At 41.5% G+C, this 22,336-nt stretch overlaps 1 protein-coding gene across 3 annotated transcripts in view; it reads right to left on the reverse strand.

The window, feature by feature from the left end:
* Positions 1-3,484: 3,484 nt before the first annotated feature.
* Positions 3,485-22,336, reverse strand: part of SLC5A1 (solute carrier family 5 (sodium/glucose cotransporter), member 1) — a 72,905-nt gene continuing 54,053 nt past the window's right edge. For 2 of the 3 annotated variants that reach the window (XM_011978998.1, XM_011979000.1), the window contains 4 exons: positions 16,977-17,145; positions 14,233-14,448; positions 11,594-11,696; positions 3,485-6,492 (listed from right to left, as the gene is read on the reverse strand). In XM_011978998.1, the coding sequence (XP_011834388.1) occupies positions 6,269-6,492; positions 11,594-11,696; positions 14,233-14,448; positions 16,977-17,145 (712 nt within the window). In that variant the 3' untranslated portion in view covers positions 3,485-6,268. The remainder of the gene's footprint in view (positions 6,493-11,593; positions 11,697-14,232; positions 14,449-16,976; positions 17,146-22,336) is intronic. The other variant, XM_011978999.1, reaches the window with a different exon arrangement.

Genomic DNA, 22,336 nt, shown 5'->3' on the forward strand with positions numbered 1-22,336 from the left:
AGGAAATAAGGAATGAGTGGAGAAGAATGGGCACAAAGAGAGAATAAGAGAAGGTAAAGGGGCCAGAAGAAAGGTTGAGAAAGAGATGGATGGCCTTTTAAGGAAATGATGGTGCAATTCCTGATCAACACGCTGACGGTGTCCTGCAGCCCTTTGAGCTAACTATAGGAAGTGGAAGGGATTTTGTTCTAAGCATGTAGGTGTTGGGTAAGATATGGTCAAGTTGGTATGGCCCCAGGAGGAGAGAACAAGGTCTGAAAGGATGAAGTTTATTATACTCTCAGATCTCAGAGAGGGGATAGTCATATGACACACAGGGCCATAGGGAAAGCACTGGTGTCATTAGGAGGCAGAAAGGAATAAAGGAATGGGCCAGCACCTTAGTTGGAGTTTCCTTGGGAAAGGCAGAACAGGGCAGAGTAAATAGTTTAGGATTGACTAGTTTGAACAGTTCCAGTGGGCTTTGGACTATTGAATTGGTCTCCAGTTGCCTCGTGCCTGGTCCCAGGGTTATTCAGTGCAGAGGAAACACTAGCTTGGTGTGTGGAAGTTGGATATGGAGCTGATTTGGGGCGATAGACTTGGGACTGGTTGGTTTGTATACGAAAGACACGCTCCCAGGCAAGCTCTTTCCTATCTGTAAGATAGAAAAGCAGACCTTAACATCTGTAAGGTAGAAAAGCAGAAGCTGCTGGGAAAAGCAGTCTTTCCCTGAGTCTGCATGATCACCAAAATACCAGAGCATCAAGAATCAAGAAGATAATAAATACAGTTCATTGGCCGTGTGATAAATTGATACCAACTGGACAAATACAGAATCTTAAGAAAACACAGAACAGAATCTAATCAGTTTGACAAAGATTAGGGTAGGTGATCTCTGTTCCAAGTGTTAGCACCTAACACTTCTAGCTGACAGATGTGTACTTTTTGTTGAACCATTTTCTTAGGAGGAAATTCTTTCATTTAAATTTAATTCATTCTTTTAATTACACTTGTGAAATCTCAATTATGTTGTAATATAATCCCATTGAAAAAATCATGATGTTAGTATTGGCTGGTTTCAGGAGAACTTAGAAAAGAACTGAGAGTGGTTCCTGCGTATAAATATGGTTCACGAGGTAAAGGGATGGCTTGTTCTCATGGAAGGAAGGAAACCACAGAGCGCTATTTGTAGTGCCTTCTCAGTCTCCTGAAGTGAGGCAGAGGAGAGGGAAAAGAGAAGAATTTCACATGGCTGGCATTCCCTGGAGGACTGGATCTGACATGAAGCTTGTGTTATGTTTTGAGTTTTGAAAGGGAGAGGAAGGAAAGCCACTGGAAGGGGTGGATAGTGGAAAATATCTAGACTGTCCTGGATTCGGTTTCTGGTTTTGCCAATGATTTGCTGTGTATATTTTGGCAAATTATTTTGTCTCAACTGTGTAGTTTGGTTTTTTGAAAAATGAGGACCTTGGTGCTTGTAGCATCTACCTACCTCGTGGCTGTGATGAGGACTCTTTGAAAACGGGATGGGAGCTACATACACGAAAGATGCCATGCAGATGCTATATTAACCTGCATTATAGTCCCATAAATTAAAATGTATTCCTTTGATAAAAATAAAAACATTAAAACCCCATAACATCCTGATTCCCTGTTCTCCAGAGATTTTAGACAAATACTAAATATATCTATGGTGAGCTTAGTTAGCACAAGATACGGGTCAGGAAGCAGGAGGCCAGGATAGTTGATAATTGGATCTAGCAACTTGAACAATTTTTTAAAATATAGGTAAGTTTAGGGATTATTTCAACTGCAGAGCCACCAGTAAACATGAGGTGAGTAACTGCCTGTACAATGCCCCATTAGAATATACTGAGTTACTTATGGTGAGCAAATGATTAATTATGCTACAATAATTTCAGGGGCACTATTCATTTCCTCAAATTGAAGATGGTATTCTAGGCTGAGAGCAGTGGCTCACGCCTGTAATCCCAGCACTTTGGGAGTCCGAGGTGGGTGGATCATGACATGGGGAGATCGAGACCATCCTGGCTAACACAGTGAAACACTGTCTCTACTAAAAATACAAAGAATTAGCCAGGCGTGGTGGCACATGCCTGTAATCCCAGCTACTTGGAAGGCTGAGGCAGGAGAATCACCCCTGCTGACCCCAGGAGGCGGAGGTTGCAGTGAACCGAGATCATACCGCTGCACTCCAGCCTGGGCAACAGAGCAAGACTCTTGTCTCAAAAAAAAAAAGAAGATGATGGTATTCTATATGGGGTTGAATGACTGCTTATCAATCCTCAGTTTATAGAACTGAAAAATCATGCCTTATCAGGCAAAATCTTTATAGATGCCTATTTCAAAAGGAATCTCTCAAAATGCAAAGCCAGGCCTCTGTCGCTACAGAGTGAAGTTGGTCCTGGGGCCTTTGACCTACCTGAGACCACTGCTTTGCTTGTGTGTAGCTGTGCCAGGCATTGCTGTTCCCTCAGTGACATTCCTACTCTGGAACTCACTGGAACACTCTTTCCTAGTGCTGAAGTCACCATCTCCTAAAAGAGGTGCTGCAGCTTGTTTTCTCTTGTCCTCCTTCACAAAAGTGAACCTCAAGAGAAAAGTGTAAGTGTGCTTGCCTAGAAGAGAGGGGCTTCTTAACATCCGTCCTATCCTGTCCAAAGAAAATCTCACCTGACCTCCAAATTATAATTTGACGGATGAAGTTGTTTCAGTGAGGTGGCATTGTCTTGGTAGTTTGGTGGGGATGGGATTAGGGAGGTGTGGATGAGGTCGGTGGGGCCAGTGTTGTGTGACTGGCTCCAAGGGACTCAGATAAGTACCATTCAGCCCTAGAGCCCCAAGTTGCATCCTTAAACCAGCCAGCTTTTGAAGTCCTGAGAGCCACTCAGTGAAAAAACAGGCAATTTAATACCATTTATCCCATGCCTGGAAAACTGGTAGCAAAAACCCATCTGATAAAGGGGCCTTCTTCACACAAGAGTGCTGGCAGCACACACACATGCAGTTCAGAACCAGACCAAGGGCTGCTTAGAGTAGTGATTCTCAAACTATAGCTTGCATCAGAACCCCTGGAGGGCTTGTTGAAACACAGATTTGGGGGACGCACCCCCTCCCCTGACGTTTTTTACTTTGTAGGTCTGGAATAGGGCCTGAGAATGTGCGTTTCTAACAAGTTCCCAGATGATTTTGCAGCTGCTGGTCTGAAGATCACATTTTGAAAACCACTATATAGAGTTAACTTCTAAAGGGGCTACATTTCCTCACCAACACTGGAAGAATGGAGAAACCTTTTCCCCAGTTCCTCCTTTGAGATTTGTAGAGCTGTGTTAGGACCAAAAGTCTTTTCTGAAGCCAAAGGTGTGTAGGTATGGCTGAGGCACGTTATAGCACCAAGGGAAAGAAAAATCTGACTCCACTGACTTTTAGGGCCCATCTGCTTAATTCTGGCCTCTCCTCTACATGTCCAATGCCTGTCACATTTTTTGGAAATTATTTTTATTTTTTAAATTCACAAATAATAATTACATATACTTATGGCATACAACATGTTTTTATATATGTACATATTGTGGAATGACTAAATTAAGGTAATTAACATCTATTACCGCACATTTTTTTTGTGGTAGAACACTTACACTACTCTCAGCAATTTTGAAGTATGTGGTATATTGCTGTTAACTATAACTGATATATTGTACAATTGATGTTCTGAACTTATTCCACCCAACTAAACCTTTGTATCATTTGACCAGCATCTCCCCAGTCCCTCCCTCCCCCAGCCCTTGATAACCATCATTCTACTCTCTGCTTCTGAGTTTGACTTTTTAAGATTGTACATATCAGTGAGATCATGTGGTATTTCTCTTTCTGGGGCAAGGCCTGATATTTTACCAGCTTGATTTTTGTGCTTGGTACTCATAAAATATTTTATATGTGCAACCCCCTGCCCACACTGGTCCTCAAAGTCAGTCTCATGGGTATATTTTTTCAGGCAATAGGGTGAGGGGGAAAGCAGTAATGTTTATTGGGCATCTTCTATGGACCAGGCCTTTTAAGCAGTATCAGTTGACCTCATCTAATCTTTACAACAGCTCTGTGAAGTCTGCATTGTGCTTGGAGGAACCTGAGGTTCAGAGGGATTTAGGGACTCAGCCAAGGTGAGGAACTTGGCGGTCATGGTGTAGGGGCTGAGAATCACTCCTCCCTGCTGCAGAATTTCCCAAGGCAGCCTTCTAACAGTGATACAACATCTCTCTTTCAATTCTGAAGACCCTGGAATGGGGATGGAAAGTTAGAAGACCAACATCTATTGAGCACCTACTTATTTAAATAAATGTTATATTGATAAATGCTATCAATGTATAACATTTAAATCTGTGAGTCAGGCATTTATATCTCTGTTTTCAGATGAAAAATGAAGGTTCAGGGACATTGATCACATTGCTCAGAGTATATCTGTACTCTGAGCCTTCTCCTCAGGTTGGTCTAGGTGGATATTTTCTGACCAAAAACTGACAGGAATCAAATATTTTCACAGTCAAAGCAGCTTCTGCTTTTCTACTAAGGCTCTTCCAAGACTTCTGGGAATGGATAATAATGTTTTCTGGTTCTACTTCACCCTGAGCACAAGGGAAGGCTGGTCCTTGAATGAACCTGCACTCAAAAAATCAAACTAAACACCAGATATTTCAGATTGGCATAAGTGCAAATCAGAGTGCTGGGCTTTACTTGTATTTGCTGACGTGCTATAGTCCCGGAGTCAAGGTGCCAGGGTCCTGGGAGCAACAAACGCATTCCCAGTGATTTATTGTTGAAAAACCCTGTGATCAGCCTACCCAAAGGCCTTGGCCCCCCACCCCCCGCCTTGCCTCACCCATGTATGTTCAGTTTGTAATTCTGTTTCCTTTTGCTGCAAAATATCTGCCTCAGTTTACCTTTTTAACGGGAGCCTCTGGCTTGGAAATCCCCAAAATGCATACTTTATCTGTGTTGTGGGTTTGTTTAATATCTATCTCCTCAAGACTCACTTGCTGAATTCCTAACCCTCAGTTTCTCACAGTGTGACTGTATTGGAGGTAGGGGCTTTAAAGAGGTGATTAAAATGAAGGATGGGTCCTAATCCAATATGACTGATGTCCTTATAAGAGAGTAGATTTAGGACACAAAAGGAAGGCTGTGGAAGACAGTGAGATATGACCACCTGCAAGCCAAGGAGAGAGGCCTCAGTAAACACCAACCCTGCTGACACCTTGGGCTCCAACTTCTAGTGGCTAGAACTGTGAAAACATAAATGTGTGCTGCCTGAGCCATCTGGTCTGTGCTACTTTGTTATGACACCCCTAGAAAACTGATATAATCAGTTTGACAAATGCATCCCAAGTCATTAGTCATTAGTAACCAGTGGGCGTATTTTGTGTAGCCACAAAAAGGTTAACTAAGGGCCAGACTTATGTAAAAAGAAAGCAAAGATTTATAAATAAATGCCTGTGTCATTCATTTATTCAACAAGCATTGCTGAAAATCTAAGACATTCCAGGCACTGTGAATGCCAAAATGAGTGGAATCCCAAACACAGGGAACTCACAATGGACATTTTAAGAAGCCCAGAAAATTCCCTGGACTAGGCTATCTGCCTCCCCAACTAGCTTGAGGCTGGGACCCAAGTCCCTCCCTTTTGTGGAAGTACTAACTTCCTCAGGCCTCCACTTCAAAGAGCAAACACCCAGGACAGGGAGCCCATCAAGCTCCATCCTCAGCTTCCATGCATTCCTCAGTTTATCCGATTGACACACTTGAGAGGGAAAGTCCAGGCAAAACTCGAGAGGGATATGATGGGGGAAAATAGTTTTCTTTTTAAAAAAAATGGGGAGGAGGATGGACAGAAAAAGTGGCAGGAACCAGGGAGACCAAAGTTCTTAAAACAATATTCAAGGATTATAAACCACACTGACACCCGGAATCTACCTGAGACAGACTCACATCAGACATCATATGGCTTCTGATTCTTAGTCTGCCTTTTTCTGGATGTGACTGAGTGGACTGTCCTTCTGCAGCTCCAGTGGGTACAGATGGCTGCATCACACTGGCTTCAAATGCATAAGTTAACAGCAAACTAATGATTTTCTTCTAGCTAGCCTATAATTACACATGTACACAGTTATCCACCTGGGCAAAATTTACAACTGGCTGGTTTCCCTTCAACACCACAGGATGAGACTAAAGGGAGGTGAGGAAGAGTCCAGCCATGGTGAATCTACAGGACTCAGGCAAAATATGCATGGCAAAAGACAGCCACGGTCACCAGGATGATGCCATTGACGTTCGCCACTGTCCTCCACAAAGGCTTCTCAGAGGTGTCCGTCATCTTCATCTTCATGGCTTTCTCCTCTTCCTCAGTCATCTTGGGTGCATTCTGCTGCTCCAGCCCACAAAATAGGTCATAGGCTCTCCTGAAGAATCCTTTTTTCTTCTCAGGAACTTCTGTGTCTGGTCAAAGGCATAGAAGAATTATTGGACACAGAAGCAGGACGGACTAGAAAAGTTTCCAGAGGAGATGCCATACCATGAAGTATCTGCTATTCTGCAGAAATTTCCCAAAAATGAAAAATTTCCCAAAATTTCCCCCATATTTTCTTGTTTTAAGGAATGAAAATGGTAGAAAATGTTCCGATAAACTTAATGACAAAACGATCTTCCTGTCTACATCCTTAGGATCAGCCAGCCTAAGTTTTATCTCTGTCAGGCCCAGTGCAAATTCATTTTGATTTGGAACAGTCAGATCAAATAATAGTTTATAATAAAGGTATATTAATAATAGACTGAGGAATTGTGCCATAGGAAGGAAAACTCAACTCTGAAACACAAAATCTCGTATCTGTTCACTACATCACCAGAAAGCAATCTGGCTGGCTGGCATGACTCAGGAATGCTTTAGTTATATCTGTCAGTTCTAAGGCTTCACAACAGACCCAGCCAGGTGATAAGAATTGGTCTGAACAGCTCCTGATGCAGTGCAGCAATGAGCAATACTTCCCGGGCTTAGGATCTAATGTCACATATCAACACTGCTTAGTCAAACTGTCCACACCTGGCCCTGATGCTCAAAGTGAATACCCACCAAGGGAACTGATTCCCTCCTCTGAGCCCAGGTGTGGCCCTGGAGGTAGACAAACCTGGTTTTAAATGCCCACTCTGCCACTCACTAGATAAGAGATCAAGCCCACTGTGTTTTCAGCACCACAGTCACAGACCCTGCAAAGCACTTTCCCATTTTTACAAGTCACTGAATTTTATCTTTATTTTTTAAGAGACAGAGTCTTGCCCTGTTGCCCAGGCTGGAGTGCAGTGGAGTAATCATAGCTCACTACAGCCATGAACTCCTGGGTTCAAATGATCCCCCCTACTCAGTCTCCTTAGTAGCTAAGCTGGGACTACAGGTGCGTGCCACCATGCCCAGTTAAAATTTTCTTTTTGTAGAGTGTCTCAGTATGTTGTCCAGGCTGGTCTTGAACTCCTGGACTCAAGCAATCCTCTCACCTCAGCATCCCAAAGTGTTGGGATTACAGATATAAGTCATGCCCAGCCTCACAGAATTTTAGCTTTAAAACATCACAGAATTTTAGCTTTGAAACGTCACAGAATTTTAGAACTGGAAAGAATCCCAGTGACCAAATTCACACATGAGTCAGAACTGGGGCCAAAACCTAGCTTTATGGTCTTGTTAATTTACCTCCCTTATCTTCAGGTATCAGAAGAATTGGATAAATAATACCTTCTTCATTGTACTAACGAAGAATTTAATGATTTAATGAGAGAGCCTCTAGCTCTTATTGTGGTAGAGCCTCTACCACAGTGAGACCTTCTGACACTCAAAATACTCCTAATCTGTGTCCCTTGACACAGTAGATGTCAAAAAGTGTAAGTCTCTTTCCATTCTCTCTTTTGTCTCACACACTCACACCTCTCCCCTTTGACTCACTCCACCAAAATAGCAGAGTGGGGAAGAAGGAGTTAAGAGGCTAGGATCACTGACCACCTCAAGTGAGAAATACATGGCTTTGTGGGTCAATAAAAAGTTGAATGGCCAACCGGGTGCAGTGGCTTATGCCTGTAATCCCAATACTTTGGGAGGCCGAGGTGGGTGGATCACGAGTCAGGAGATTGAGACCATCCTGGCTAACATGGTGAAACCCCGTTTCTACTAAAAAAAAATAACAAAAAATTAGCCGGGCGTGGTGGTGGGCGCCTGTAGTCCCAGCTACTCGGGAGGCTGAGGTAGGAGAATGGTGTGAACCCAGGAGGTAGAGCTTGAAGTGAGCCGAGATTGCACCACTGCACTCCAGCCTGGGTTGACAGAGTAAGACTCTGTCTCAAAAAAAAAAAAAAAAGTTGAATGATCTTAGGAAATTCTCTGTGTCACATTTTCCTGTTCTGGAGAGGCAGGAAAATTGGAAGAATTGTACTTGCATTATCTGCCTTAAGAGGATGACGCAGTGCTGAAATGAATCACTAAAGTGTCTGCAATTAAAATATGTTATGATCATACTGTTATCAATGATGATGACGGTGGTGGTGGTGGTGAGGATGATGATAAAGGGACAATGATGCACCTGCAAAGCTTCCTTGTGTTGCTGTCACATTCACATGGTGAATGTGACACTTATGGTCTGTAAAAGCCCTCAAGAGAGCTTAGTTTATTGTGCTTTAATAGGGTAGGGTGTTCAGTCTGATTTCACCCTAGGTTCTTGAAGACACAACAGAATTTGAGTGCTGCCGTGAACTTCAGAAGTCACTAAGTCAAATCTCTAGCCAGTATGGAAGTCCCCTCTACAGAATCCTTGACAGATGTACATGTACTGCTCATCCCTGTCCAGACCAACTCAATTAGAAAACTCTTCCTTCAAAGCAATCATGATGGTGGTAATTAGAGCCAATTCTTATAGCAGAGCATAAGAGGCATGGGTTTTCATTTAGAGTACTTTAATATGACAAATCTGAGCTTTAGAACAATGTAATCACTTTCCCAGAGTAGTAGGAAGAGAATTCATGATTCAATCCCAGTTCTTCCTGATGCCAAATCTCACAGTCTGTCTCTGCACTACCTTGCCTCCTTACTCTGAGTTAAAATTGGATGAATTCTTTTCACCCACCAGTGTTAAGTCTGCCCTCTGGCATAAAAATAATCTCTTCTTCCATAATAAGACCTTTTGACACTCAAAATACTCCTAATCCATGTCCCTTTAAAATCTATGATATTCTCACACAGTGTGGAGACATTTTTGGAGGTAGGAGAAGTAGAGGGCATGTTCCTGCCTGCTTGCTCCAGGGAAGCAGGAAGGGGCTGTTTTCAGCACCATGGCCAGCTCCCGAGGCTCCAGGCTCCCTCCAGTATTTGCAGCATCACAAGTTTGAGAATTGAAAGGTCCTCGAAGATCAAGAGCAGACTGTAACAAAGCTGAGACCTTAGGCACATCTTCTCCCTCCCTAAGCCTCAATTTACATGTCTATAAAATGAGGTGATAAGACCAAATGATCTCTAGGTCTCTTTCCCGAGTTAGGATTCTATGGTATTCCTGATGGCCAGATTCAGAACTTGTTCTGAGCTACACACACCTGTGCTCTCCTTCAGATGGAGTGATGAGGCCTCCAGTCCAGCACCAGGTAAAGCACATATGACCTTGAGCCCCCATAGCCCTGCACACCACACACCTCCACAACCATCCTCCACGTGTGCACGTTTCCCACATAGAGGAAAAGTTGCAATACTGAAGTAGAAGAAAGTGTTAACTTACAGGATAAGTCTCTAGGCACTGACTAAGCATTATTTCATTGGTCTTCCAGAGAAATTTGATTTTCTACATTTGATATTGTAAGCCAGTATGACATAAGATCCCAAGGGCCTCTATCCCCTCATCTTGATGTCACTAGAACTGACCATAGCTTTGGTTCCATCTGCCCTTAGGTTCACAGGCTATGTCAGAAGAGCTCCAACTCTTCTCTTGTCCCCTGCCATTCCTCAAATCAAGGCAGGGTGGCAAGTTCCTCACCCACACTTACTCACTGAGTGCTGTCAAATATGAGGGGTGAGAATCCAATCAAAAATGGCCAAAAGATTTGAATAGACATTTCTCAAAAGATGATATATAAATGGCAAACAGGTACTTTAAAAGGTGCTCAACATCATTAATCAATCATAGAAATGCAAATCAAAACTACAATGATATATCATCTCATCACAGTTAAAACAGCTTATATCCAAAAGACAGGCAATAACAAATGCTGGTGAGGACGTACACTATTGGTGGGAATGAAACTTAGTATGACCAGTATGGAGAACAGTTTGGAGGTTCCTCAAGAAACTAAAAATACAGCTACCATATGATTCATCAGTCCCACTGCTGGGTATATACCCAAAAGAAAGGAGATTAGTATATTGAAGAGATATCTGCACTCCCATGTTTGTTGCAGCACTGTTTACAATGGCTAAGATTTGGAAGCAACCTAAGTGTCCATCGACAGATGAATGGATAAAGAAAATGGGTACATATACACAATGGAATACTACTCAGCCATAAAGAAAGAATGAGACCCTGTCATTTGCAACAACATAGATGGAACTGAAGATCATTATGTTAAGTGAAATAAGCCAGTCACAGTAAGACAAACATCTCATGTTCTGTTCTCACTTATTTGTGATATCTAAAAATCAAAACAATTGAACTCATGGACATAGAGATGTTTTCCAGAGGCTGGGAAGGGTAGTGGGGATCTGGGGATGGGGTAGGGATGGTTAATGGGTACAACAAAAAAATAGGAAGAATGACTAACCTACTATTTGATAGCACAACAGGGTGACTATCGTCAATGAAAATTTAATTGTGCATTTTAAAATTAAGAGTGCAAGGCCGGGTGCGGTGGCTCATGCCTGTAATCCCAGTACTTTGGGAGGCCAAGGCGGGCAGATCACCTCAGGTCAGGAGTTCGAGACCAGCCTGACCAACATGGAGAAACTCTGTCTCTACTAAAAACATACAAAATTAGCCAGGCATGGTGGTGCAAGCCTGTATTTCCAGCTACTCAGGAGGTTGAGGCAGGAGAATCGCTTGAACCCAGGAGGCGGAGATTGCAGTGAGTCGAGATTATGCCATTGCACTCCAGCCTGGGCAACAAGAGTGAAAATCAGTCTCTCAAAAAAAAAAGTTAAGAGTGCAACTGAATTGCTTGCAACTCAAAGGATAAATTCTTGAGGGGGTGGATACCCCATTCTCCATGATGTGCTTGTCATGCCTGCATCAAAATACCCCATGTAACTCATAAATATATACACCTACTATGTACCCACAAAATTTTTTTTAAATATGAGGGGTCAGGGAGCTTGAATGATTCTGTACCCTTTCCTCCCCTTGAACTCAAGAGTTAACTTCCCCAAACCCACTTATCCATCTCATCCCCACCCTGCTCCTCACTGCCCTGGAGCGGGGACATCTGAGCTCTGTTAAAGTCATTTAGGGAAGGGCTTCAGTAAAGTTGTCTTGTTGTTGTAGGAGTAACTTTTATGGTTTAGGATCTGCTCTGGGTCATAAATCACCTATTTCAATGGTCTCCTTAGGGACTTCTTGGATGTTCTCTCCTGCATCCAGGTCAATACGCTCCTCTTTGCTGTTGCGCAGGCTCCAACACAGACGGTAGAGCTGCAGAGAAGGCAGAACAGGTCAACAGAAAGATCCAAATAGCATCTTGGGACAAGAAGTTGGGGGGTGGCAAAGAGATATGCATCAAGGAAGGGAAGGGAATGTGGCCTCTCAGTACTAAGAAGAACATACACAACATTCCCATCCATAACATTATCTCTAAAAACATTGGTAACTTAGATGAAAGTAATATACATGTATACACTACCCTCTATGATATTTGCATATTCAGAGCCAAAAAACTGCCTCATATAGAAATGCTTGTTGAATGAACTCTTTTATGTGTGTGATAAATAATTTGTTCCTTTTAGCACTGGCAGTAAGAAGCCATTTCTCCAGGTTAGGAGTGTAAGTTTAGATTTTTGCACTATGTCACATTATGTGGACGAGAATCTAGAATCATGAGCCCTAATAGAATACAGTAGAGCTGAAGGCACAGTTTCTATTGACATAGTTAAGAGCATGAACCAGAAACTTCATCTAGAGCATGAACTTGGTCTAGGGCATGAACTAGAAATGTGTTTGGGGTATAATACTTTCAAAGACTGGAGACATGAGGAAGCAGTTGATACCACACAAAGAAAGCGTGTGACAGGTCCAGCCAACAGATGTGATGCAGTTCTGCTGCTATAAAAGCAGCCTTTGTTTGACATTAGGTTTGTAACAGCTCTTAAAAATTTGGCAATGAAGTTGAAGGTCTCTTAGGGATTCCACAGGCACTTGTATGGACATGCATGAGTAAAGTAAAGGATTAACAAAATCCTTCTGATTTCTCTAGGAATAAATATGACCTTGGGCTAACTTTCTGGCTCTGTTCCCTTGGAAACCTGGAAATCTGTGTTGGGTTAGCAGACTACTAATAAAAATGGCTCATAATTGGTCATCTTTATCTAAATTGGGAGAGCTATGAATGAATTCTAAACCAATGGGGGCATCTAGAGTTAAAGAAGAGTAATTGCAACTTTTGAAGTCTTGAATCAGTTAGGCTTTGATGTTGTTAGAAATGTTTTACATCCTATGGTCAATTTTTGGTGGATTAATTTGGAAAAAAATCAAGAGGCAAACTATATTATGGATATCCCTGAGTAGACTGATTTTTGTAACTAGGTATGTGCTTTGCTGGGACCTTTGACAGCTTTGACCACACGACTGTCAAGAGAAATACCAGTTTCTATTTAAAATATAGGCTTCTAAGCCAGGTAGCCTTGTACCACCCATGTGATCTTGTGCACCTGAGCCTGCACTTGGGGAGCAGGTTTCAGAGAATAAGCCCTGGAATAAAGGGTGTACAACTGTGAGGATTCCAACTAAAGACATGGGCTTGATATCAGCCTGCTGGCACACCATGTTTCCTGGCATGTATCCTTCCACATGAAACCAATAGCAAGTCATGTGAATGTGAATGTAAGATGTATAATTTTGCTGAGGCCAACCAAGCATGTTGTGGCATGTCAACATCACTAATCATCAGAGAAATGCAAATCAAACTATAATGAGGTATCATCTCACCCATTTAAAATGGCTTTTATCAAAAAGGCAATAATGAATGCTGGTGAGGTTGGGGAAAAAGCAGAGCCCTCAAACACTGTTGGTGAGAACGTAAATTAGTGCAGCCACAATGAAGAACACTATGGAAGTTCCTCAAAAACCTAAAAATAGAGCCACCATATGATCCAGCAATTCTACTACTGGATATATATCCAAAAGAAAGTAAACCAGTATATCAAAGAGATACTTGGACTTCTATATTTACTACAGCACTATTCACAATAGCCAAGATATGGAATCAATCCAAGTGTCCACTGACAAATTAATGGATAAAGAAAATGTTGTACAAATATACAATAGAGTTTTATTGCACCATAAAAAGAATGAGATCCCGTATTTGCAACAATATGGATGGAACTGGAGGCCATTATGTTAAGTAAAATAAGCCAGGCATAGAAAGACAAATTTATCATGTTCTCACTCATATATGGGAGCTAAAAGTTTTAAAAACCGAACTCATGGAGATAGAGAGTAGATTGATGGTTACCAGAGACCAGGAAGGGTAGCAGTGGATGGAGGACAGAATAGAGATGGTTAATGGGTGCAGAAATTGTTAGAATGAATGAAGATCTAGTAGTTGGTAGCACAATAGGTTAGCTATACTTAATTTATTATATGTGTACAATTTAAAGGCAGAGTCTCACTATGTTGTCAGGGTGGTCCCAAACTGCTGGACTCAAGCGATCCTCCCACCTTGGCCTCCCAAAGTGCTGGGATTACTGGCATGAGCCACCACATTCTACATTTTAAAATAACTAAGAGTGGAATTGGAATGTTCCTAACACAAAGAAATGATAAATGCTTGAGGCAATGGACACCCCAATTACCCAGATTTGATGAAATCTGGGTATCTGTATCAAAACATTACATGTACCCCATAATTATATTCAACTATTATGTACCCATAATAATGAAAAGATTTTTAAAAATTAAAGAACATTGCAGTATGAACATGAAACAAGGACAGATCCCCTAAATAGATACTCACATGCACATCTGGAATGGGTTTGGTGAGGAGGGAGATGACCACGATAGTGATGACAGAAATGGCGAAGAGGATAATGGCAAAGTACAAGTAGTGCACCCCACAGATAATCGTGGGACAGTTGCTGGGCTCCATGCAGCTCCCGGTTCCATAAGCAAACTCAGTAATCATACGTGAAATCCCAATCAGAAATCCTAGTATCAGTCCCCAGAAGGCTCCCTGTGAAAGAAAACCCTGAGTTAACTCATGGTGAACACAAAACACAGATAGCCTTTCTAACATTCTTCAGGGAGGTATAGGCAGAGGCAAAGGGATAGAGGTAGAAGTGGTAGCTCCAGGCTGTCTGAACCCAGAACACTGAAGTTCAGAATATGGCTAGGAGTGCTATGCAAGACCTTCAGTGTGTCTGTCTATCATGTTTCAGCAACATGATTTCACCTCGATCATTAAACAAGGAGCCATAACATAATGGGGTAAAGTGTCTAATAACCGGAATAGAATGTCAACCTACAGGCTTGATTCCAAAAATTCCCTTTAATTTGAAAAATAATTTGAGCCCTTCCACCTGCAGCTACTATCAATACCAATCTCCAGATTTAGGCATATTCAGATGAAAAGTAATTACTTGTGAGGTAATTTGTGTTTCACAAAGACGTGGGAAAAGAATTTGGGTCTTTGGAAGATGAAGGAGAAAGAAACTTCCATCAAAATATAAATAACATTTACTTTTTTAGCCCTCTTTATAGTTTATTTTATGAACTATTTTTAGTTTGAGAACATAAAATTATACGGTGTTTTTACATTAAATTTTGGGTTTGTATATTAGAATATGGAAGACTTTAAGAAACCAGAAACATGAGGGGATGATTTTTCAGGGTTTTTTTTTTTTTTTTACTCTTTCCTTCCTTCCCTCTTTCCTTTTTTCCTTTCTATATTTCCGTTAGGTAAGTCCTCACCTAAAGGACTAGGTTTGACTCTGGCAGGCCAGTGGCAAAGTAGAATGTGCTCTTAGAAGGGTGGCCCAAAAGAGCTTTCACAGTTTTATTAGGTGCTGGTCAGCCCCTTTGCTAGCCATTGGTATCCCTACACTTTCTATTCCAAGTGTATGAAATTATCAGCTATCCTCCACACATGGCATGACATGTGCTTTTGTCTCCAGGTCTTTGTACAGCTCATTCTGCCTGGGAGAATATGGGCTCTTCTATTCCTGGTAACCTTGTTCTAGCTTAAATAGAAAAAGCTGCACAGGGTGGGTGGACCCTGTACACCCTGTGGCCACAGCACTGTGGACACAGATCCAGGCCAGCACCAACCCCACTGCCATGGAATCACAATAGTTCTCTGTCTCCCAGTGTGGACTGGGGGGTTGCCCAGGGAAGGAAGCAGGTTTCATTCACTTTGTGTTGCTAGTGCCTCACCCTATGCTGGCATCTGGAAGTGACTTCTAGATGAAGAAATAAATAAGGAAAAAGAAAAAATATGTTCCTTATTCATCCCCCATACGCTATTTCACTCAAAAAAATTATTTCTTAGCTGGGCACGGGGTGTGCCTGTAGTCCTAGCTACTTTGGAGGCTGAGTCAGAAGAATCACTTGAGCTCAGGAGTTTGAGACTAGCCTTGGCAACACAGTGAGATTCCTGTCTCAAAAAAAGTCAATAAATCTGCCATGAAATAAATGTTTAAAAATTCAAAATTTTTTCATATACCCTTTCACCACTTTTATTCAACATAGTACTGCAAGTCCTAGACAGAACAAGTAGGCAAGAGAAAAAGAGCATCCAAATTGGAAAAGAAGAAGTCAAATTGGCCTCATTTACATATGATATGATCTCATATTTACAAAAACCTAAAGATTCCACCAAAGGGGTCACTGTTAATGAAACCCTGACCTACCTTTCCAGCCACACTTTCATCTTTCACATTCACAAACTCCCCTTGAGCCAGGCGAGATTCCATACAAGTCCTTCACCCTCACTCTTATCCTACTTCTGCCTGAAAGGTCTGGACGGTACTATTCTCTGACTTGAATGTTATGTCTTCCCTCTCCAACTTCAAATTCTTCCAGCTCCCGCTGCTCCAAGGAGCCTTCCCTGACAGTTTCAGCCCCTGCTGATAAAGTCTTTCCTAAATCCCTTCCTGCTCATATTATGTGCTCTATTGTATCCCTTACTTGTTACGCACCTTGTTGTATGTATAAACTGCTTGTGCGCCAGGACTTTGTCTTCACTGAGCCCTGAGAGGTGCTGGCTGGAAAGCCAAGTTCACAGTAGAGTGCTGGAGGTACGTTGTGCTAGGACTTTCTCTCGCTCACCTAGGGGCTACAGAATTCCTAGGGAGTGCCATGCAGTCAGGTCAAAATCACCAAGATCAGATAGAAAATCTAATCTTGGCTTGTAATCCTAGTATTTCGGGAGGCCGAGGTGGGAGGATCACTTGAGCTCAGGAGTTCAAGACCAGCCTGGGCAACACAGTGAGTCCTCACCTCTATTTAAAAAAAAAATTAAGAAAATCTAATCTTGGACGAAGGAGACAGATAGAATGTGGACCCCCATACCAACTCCCGAGGAGCTCACTCCAACAGAGAGCCCCATGATCCCTGGAGGCTTTCCCTATAAACCCTCAGTAGCACATCTGTGTCTGTTCAAGATCTCTGGGAAATAGACTCCCTCCCACAGAGAATATGCAAACCCACATGGAAACTTCTTTGCCAGCATGACTTTTCTGGACATGCCCAGATGATACCTACTGGCTCATTGACTCTCTTCCAGAAAATAGCAAGCACGAAGACAGCTGCAATGGGTGGTCCCAAGTAACTGGTGATGGACTGGATGTAATCGAAGAGTTGCCCACTTTGTGCTGACTGCACAATGGGCACCCAGGCGATGCTGATGCCAATCAGCACCAGGATAAACAACCTGAAATTAAAGCCCCCACAACAAAGTGTCAATAAGTAGCTCTACATGAGTAGATATTGCCATGTATTATATGTATACATACATACATACACACACTGCCACCACCACCACCACCACCACCACCACCAGCAAATATGACCACAGCAAGAAAAAAATAATTAGAAAATGTATGCTTGAAGATTTTTTTGCCTATAGGAAAATCATTCATACCTATGAATTAGTGAAACACACTTGACTTTCAATAGTAGCCTAGGCCCACTCACCACCATAAGACAATCTCATTTTGAGAGGCAAGAGTATGGGAACAAGGTATGAATTTTGGAGCCTGATAGTCCTAGATTCAAATTCTTATTATTTCTGTGTGACATAGGAGACATTTCTTAACCTCTCTGAGTCTCAAGTTCTTCATCTGTAAACTGGGAATAGGACTGACCTTGCAAGGTGGGAATAAGAATTAGTGACAGTAGTAGTGATACAAACACACATGCACTGAATATTCTGTGGGAGTCACAAGACATACACACCAATGACCTCAAAACAAGGCCATACATGATCATGTGTACAGTACAAACTAAGATCTACAGCAGTACACTTAAGCAAGAATATTCATGTGTTTTTTACAAACATATTTTTTCATTCTTTTGTGTAAATATCAAGGACAGATACTGCTGGATTATAGGGTAGATGGACATCCAACTTTATGAGAAACTGCCTGACTGATTTTCAAAGTGCCAGTACTGTTTTGCATTGCTAGCAGCTATGTATAAGAATTCTGTTTGACTTACACCCTCACCAACATTTGATATCAATCTTTTAAATTTTAGTCACTCTAGTGTGTATGGTTTTGATCTCCATTTCCCTGATGCCTAGTGATGGCACTGAATACTTTTTAATGTGCTTTGTTAGTCTTTTGGCTGTTTCTTAATTTGGTTATTTTATTATTGAGCTGCTTACGTATTCTGGATATAAATCCTTTGTTAGATATATGTTTAACAAACATTTTCTCCCTTTTCATTTGATTAATGGTGTCTTTGATAAACAGAAGTTTTAAATTCTGATAAAAAAAGAATTAGTGATAGCAAAACTAATCTAAGTGATAGTTAACTAAGTGAGAGTAAAACCTTGCAAATAGCAGGCACTCAACAAATAGTAAAAACTATTATTATTATCTTATTCTTCTCCTCCTTCTCCTTCCCTTTTGTCTTCTTCTTCACAATAATGAAGTTATTAATAAAAACACTAGGCAAGATGATTTTATAAAGGAATGGTCTAGATAGGAAGAAACGCTACCCGGTATTTCCACCTCTCCTCCTGCTGAGTTTCACTTCAAGTCCTGAAAAGATCGGAGATGTCCTTGCAAGCTCTTCTTACTTGTGCTCTTGATAGAATGAGAAAGATGACTGTGATTCCCTCTCTCACTTACCTGCAACTTAAACTGACCTCCACAAGGCAATGCTTTCACTCACACATTTCTCCCTCTGAAATGCCTTTCAACTGTCCCCCTTTTCCATATCCCACCGACTATTATGGACTCAGCTCAGGTTCTCCCTTCCCCAGGAGCCTTTCCCAACCACGCATGCCACACTCATCACTCCCTTATCTGAGCCCCTGGGTGATCTTACAGTCCCCACAGCAGAGTTTGGAATGGTTTCACATCACTGTGAGCTCATCCAGGACTGGGACAAGCCCCAGGGCAGTAGTTATAGGATACACAAAAATGTGAGCCCCAACATAGTCTCAGTGCCATGGGATTCATCCCTACACAAGGCAACAAAATATTTTCTTTAGCATCTTGCATTTGATCCACATAAATAACTGGAAAAGTCAGTAAGTGCCTTTCTAAGGAAAAATCAATCAAGGTAACAGTGCTACTTTCTATGGCTCAGAGTAAAGATCCTCTGGCACAGTCAGATCTCCTTTGGGTGCCAGGTATCTTGTCAATTGAAAGTAGCCCACCATGTTTGCTTTCCTTCCTTCATTCCAATCTTGAAAATGAGACCTAAGAGGTAGCAGCCCATATCCCTCCTGCACTCACTGGCAAACTTTCCCTTGGCTGACATCCCAGGGACTTGGTCCACCTGCCCTAAGGAGGTTGACCTGCCTTAGCCCCATAGAAGAACAAGCAAGGGTCCTGTTGATCCTCTGTCCAGAGCATTTGCTCCATGGATAATCATGATAATGAGCACACCTGACCCAGGTGTTGATACTTTAATGCTTTCAGGACCCTATTGCATCTATTAGCCCATCTGACAACAAGAAATGTGCACAGCACTTGGTGTTTTAGGCTCTACAGAGTATATTCACAAGCACAATTGAGCCTTCACAATGGTTCTGCAAAATGTTGCGTCAAGGGGTCGAAGAATCAGAGGCATGTGGGCCTCAAAGACAGCCAGTGTGGAGAGCTGCAGTGTGAGGGGCTGAGGAAGACAGTGTGTAGCAGTATAAAGAGCTTTGGACAAGGGCTCAGTGGCTGCAGATTCCAGTCCTGTCTCTGCCACTGTCTGGACAGTTTGGATTTAGGTAGGATGAGCCTCAACCCAAATGACAGCCTGAGGGGTAAATTAAGTGTCTCTTATGTCCCAACTCCAGTGGGGCATTGTTCAATGATCTCCAATTTAAAGTTAAATTGCCACTGGAGGATCTAGAAAAACTGGCAGATAGGCAGGACTAAATTGTAGCTCCCACTCAGATGGACAGAGCATCATGCAGAGACTCACATCATGAATTTTTGCTCCAAGAACTACTGCAGGAATATACCAGAAAAGCGCAAGAGGATCCACAGACCCTCTGAAGGTAGCAGATTATTCCTGCAGGACTCGGGAGACAGCCCAAATACTGTGAGAGCCCAAACTGTGAACGTGGGATAGGGGGATCATCGCCCCAAAACACAGACCCTCACTGGGGAACCTGAAGGTCCAGATCACTGGAGAAGTATTTCAACAGATAGCATGATGAATGGAATAATATCTCACATCTCAATACTAATGTTAAAGATACGGAATTGCAGAATGGATAAGAATTTATCAAGCAAGTATCTGCTGCCTTCAAGAAACTTATCTAACACATAAGGACTCGCATAAACTTAAGGCAAAAGGGTGGAAAAAGACAACTTTTGTTGTCTTTGTTAAAGAAACTTTAAAGCAACAGCAGTTAAAAGACAAACAGAGGAACATTATATAATGATAAAAGGCCTTGTCCAACAGGAAAATGTCACAATCCTAAATATATGTCCACCTAACACTGAACCTCCCAAATGTATAAAACAATTACTACTAGGCCTAAGAAATAAGATAGAAAGCAATATAATAATAGTAGAGGACTTCAATACTCCACTGACAGCACGAGACAGGTCATCAAGACAGAACATCAACAAAGAAACAATAGATTTAAACTATACCCTGGAACAAATGGACTTAACAGATATTTACAGAACATTCTAGCCATCGACCACAGAATATACATTCTATTCATCAGTGCATGGAACATTCTCCAAGATAGACCATATGATAGGCCACAAAACAAGTCTAAACAAATTTAAGAAAACTGAAATTATATCAAGTACTCTCTCAGACCACAGTGGAATAAAACTGGAAATCAACTTCAAAGGGAACCTTCAAAACCATGCAAATACATGGAAATTAAAGTAACCTGCTCCTGAATGATCACTGGGTCAACAATGAAATCAAGATGGAAATTTTAGAATTTTTTTAACTGAATGGTAATAGTGATACAACCTGTCAAACCCTCTGGGATACAGCAAAGGTGGTGCTAAGAGGAAAGTTCATAGCCCTAAATGCCTACATCAAAAAGTCTAAAAGAGCACAATAGACAATCTAAGGTCACACCTCAAGGAACTAGAGGAATAAGAACAAACCAAACCCAAGCCCAGCAGAAGAAAGGAAATAACCAAGATCAGGGCAGAACTAAAAGAAAGTGAAACAAACAAAAAAAAATACAAAAGATAAATGAAACAAAAAGTTGGTTCTTTGAAAAGATAAGTAAAATTGATAGACCATTAGCAAGATTAACCAAGAAAAGAAGAGAGAAAATCCAAATAAGCGCAATTAGAAATGAAACAGAAGATATTACAACTGACACCACAGAAATACAAAACATAATTCAAGGCTACTATGAATACCTTTATGTGCATAAAGCAGAAAACCTAGAGGAGGTGGATAAATTCCTGGAGAGATACAACCCTCCTAGCTTAAATCAGGAAGAATTAGATACCCTGAACAGACCATTAGCAAGCAGCAAAGTTGAAATGGTAATTTAAAAATTACCAACAAAAAGTCCAGAACCAGACAGATTCACTGCTGAATTCTACTAGACATTCAAAGAAAAATTGGTACCAATCCTATTGACAACATTCCACAAGATAGAGAAAGAGGGAATCCTCCCTAAATCATTCTATGAAGCCAGTATCATCCTAATACCAAAACCAGGAAAGGACATAACAAAAAAAGACAACTACAGACCAATATTCCTGATGAACATAGATGCAAAAATCCTTAACAAAATACTAGCTAACTGAATCTCACAACATATCAAAAAGACAATCCACCATGATCAAGTGTGTTTCATACCAGGGATGCAGGGATGGTTTAACATACGCAAGTCAATAAATGTGATACATCACATAAACAGAAGTAAAAACAAAAATCACATAATCGTCTCAACACACAGAAAAAGCATTTGACAAAATCCAGCATCCCTTTATGATTAAAATCCTCAGCAAAATCAGCATACAGGCGACATACCTCAATGTAATAAAAGCCAACTATGACAGACCCACAGCCAACATAATACCAAAAAGGGAAAAGTTGAAAACATTCCCTCTGAGAACTGGAACAAGACAAGGACGCCCACTCTTACCCACTTGTATTCAACATAGTACTGGAAGTCCTAGCCAGAGCAATCAGACAAAAGAAAGAAATGAACAGTATCCAAATCAGTAAAGGGGAAGTCAAACTGTCAATGTTTGCTGATGAACAATCATATACTTAGAAAACCCTAAAGACTCCTCCAAAATGCTTGTAGAACTGATAAATGAATTCAGCAAAGTTTCAGGACACAAAATTAATGTACACAAATCAGTAGCTCTGCTATACGTCAACAGTGACCAAGCCGAGAATCAAATCAAGAACTCAACCCCTTTTACAATAGCTGCAAAAAAAAAAAAAAAAAAAAA

This window comes from Mandrillus leucophaeus, unplaced genomic scaffold (genome assembly GCF_000951045.1).
Source record: "Mandrillus leucophaeus isolate KB7577 unplaced genomic scaffold, Mleu.le_1.0 Scaffold2, whole genome shotgun sequence".
Taxonomy (NCBI): Eukaryota; Metazoa; Chordata; class Mammalia; order Primates; family Cercopithecidae; genus Mandrillus; species Mandrillus leucophaeus.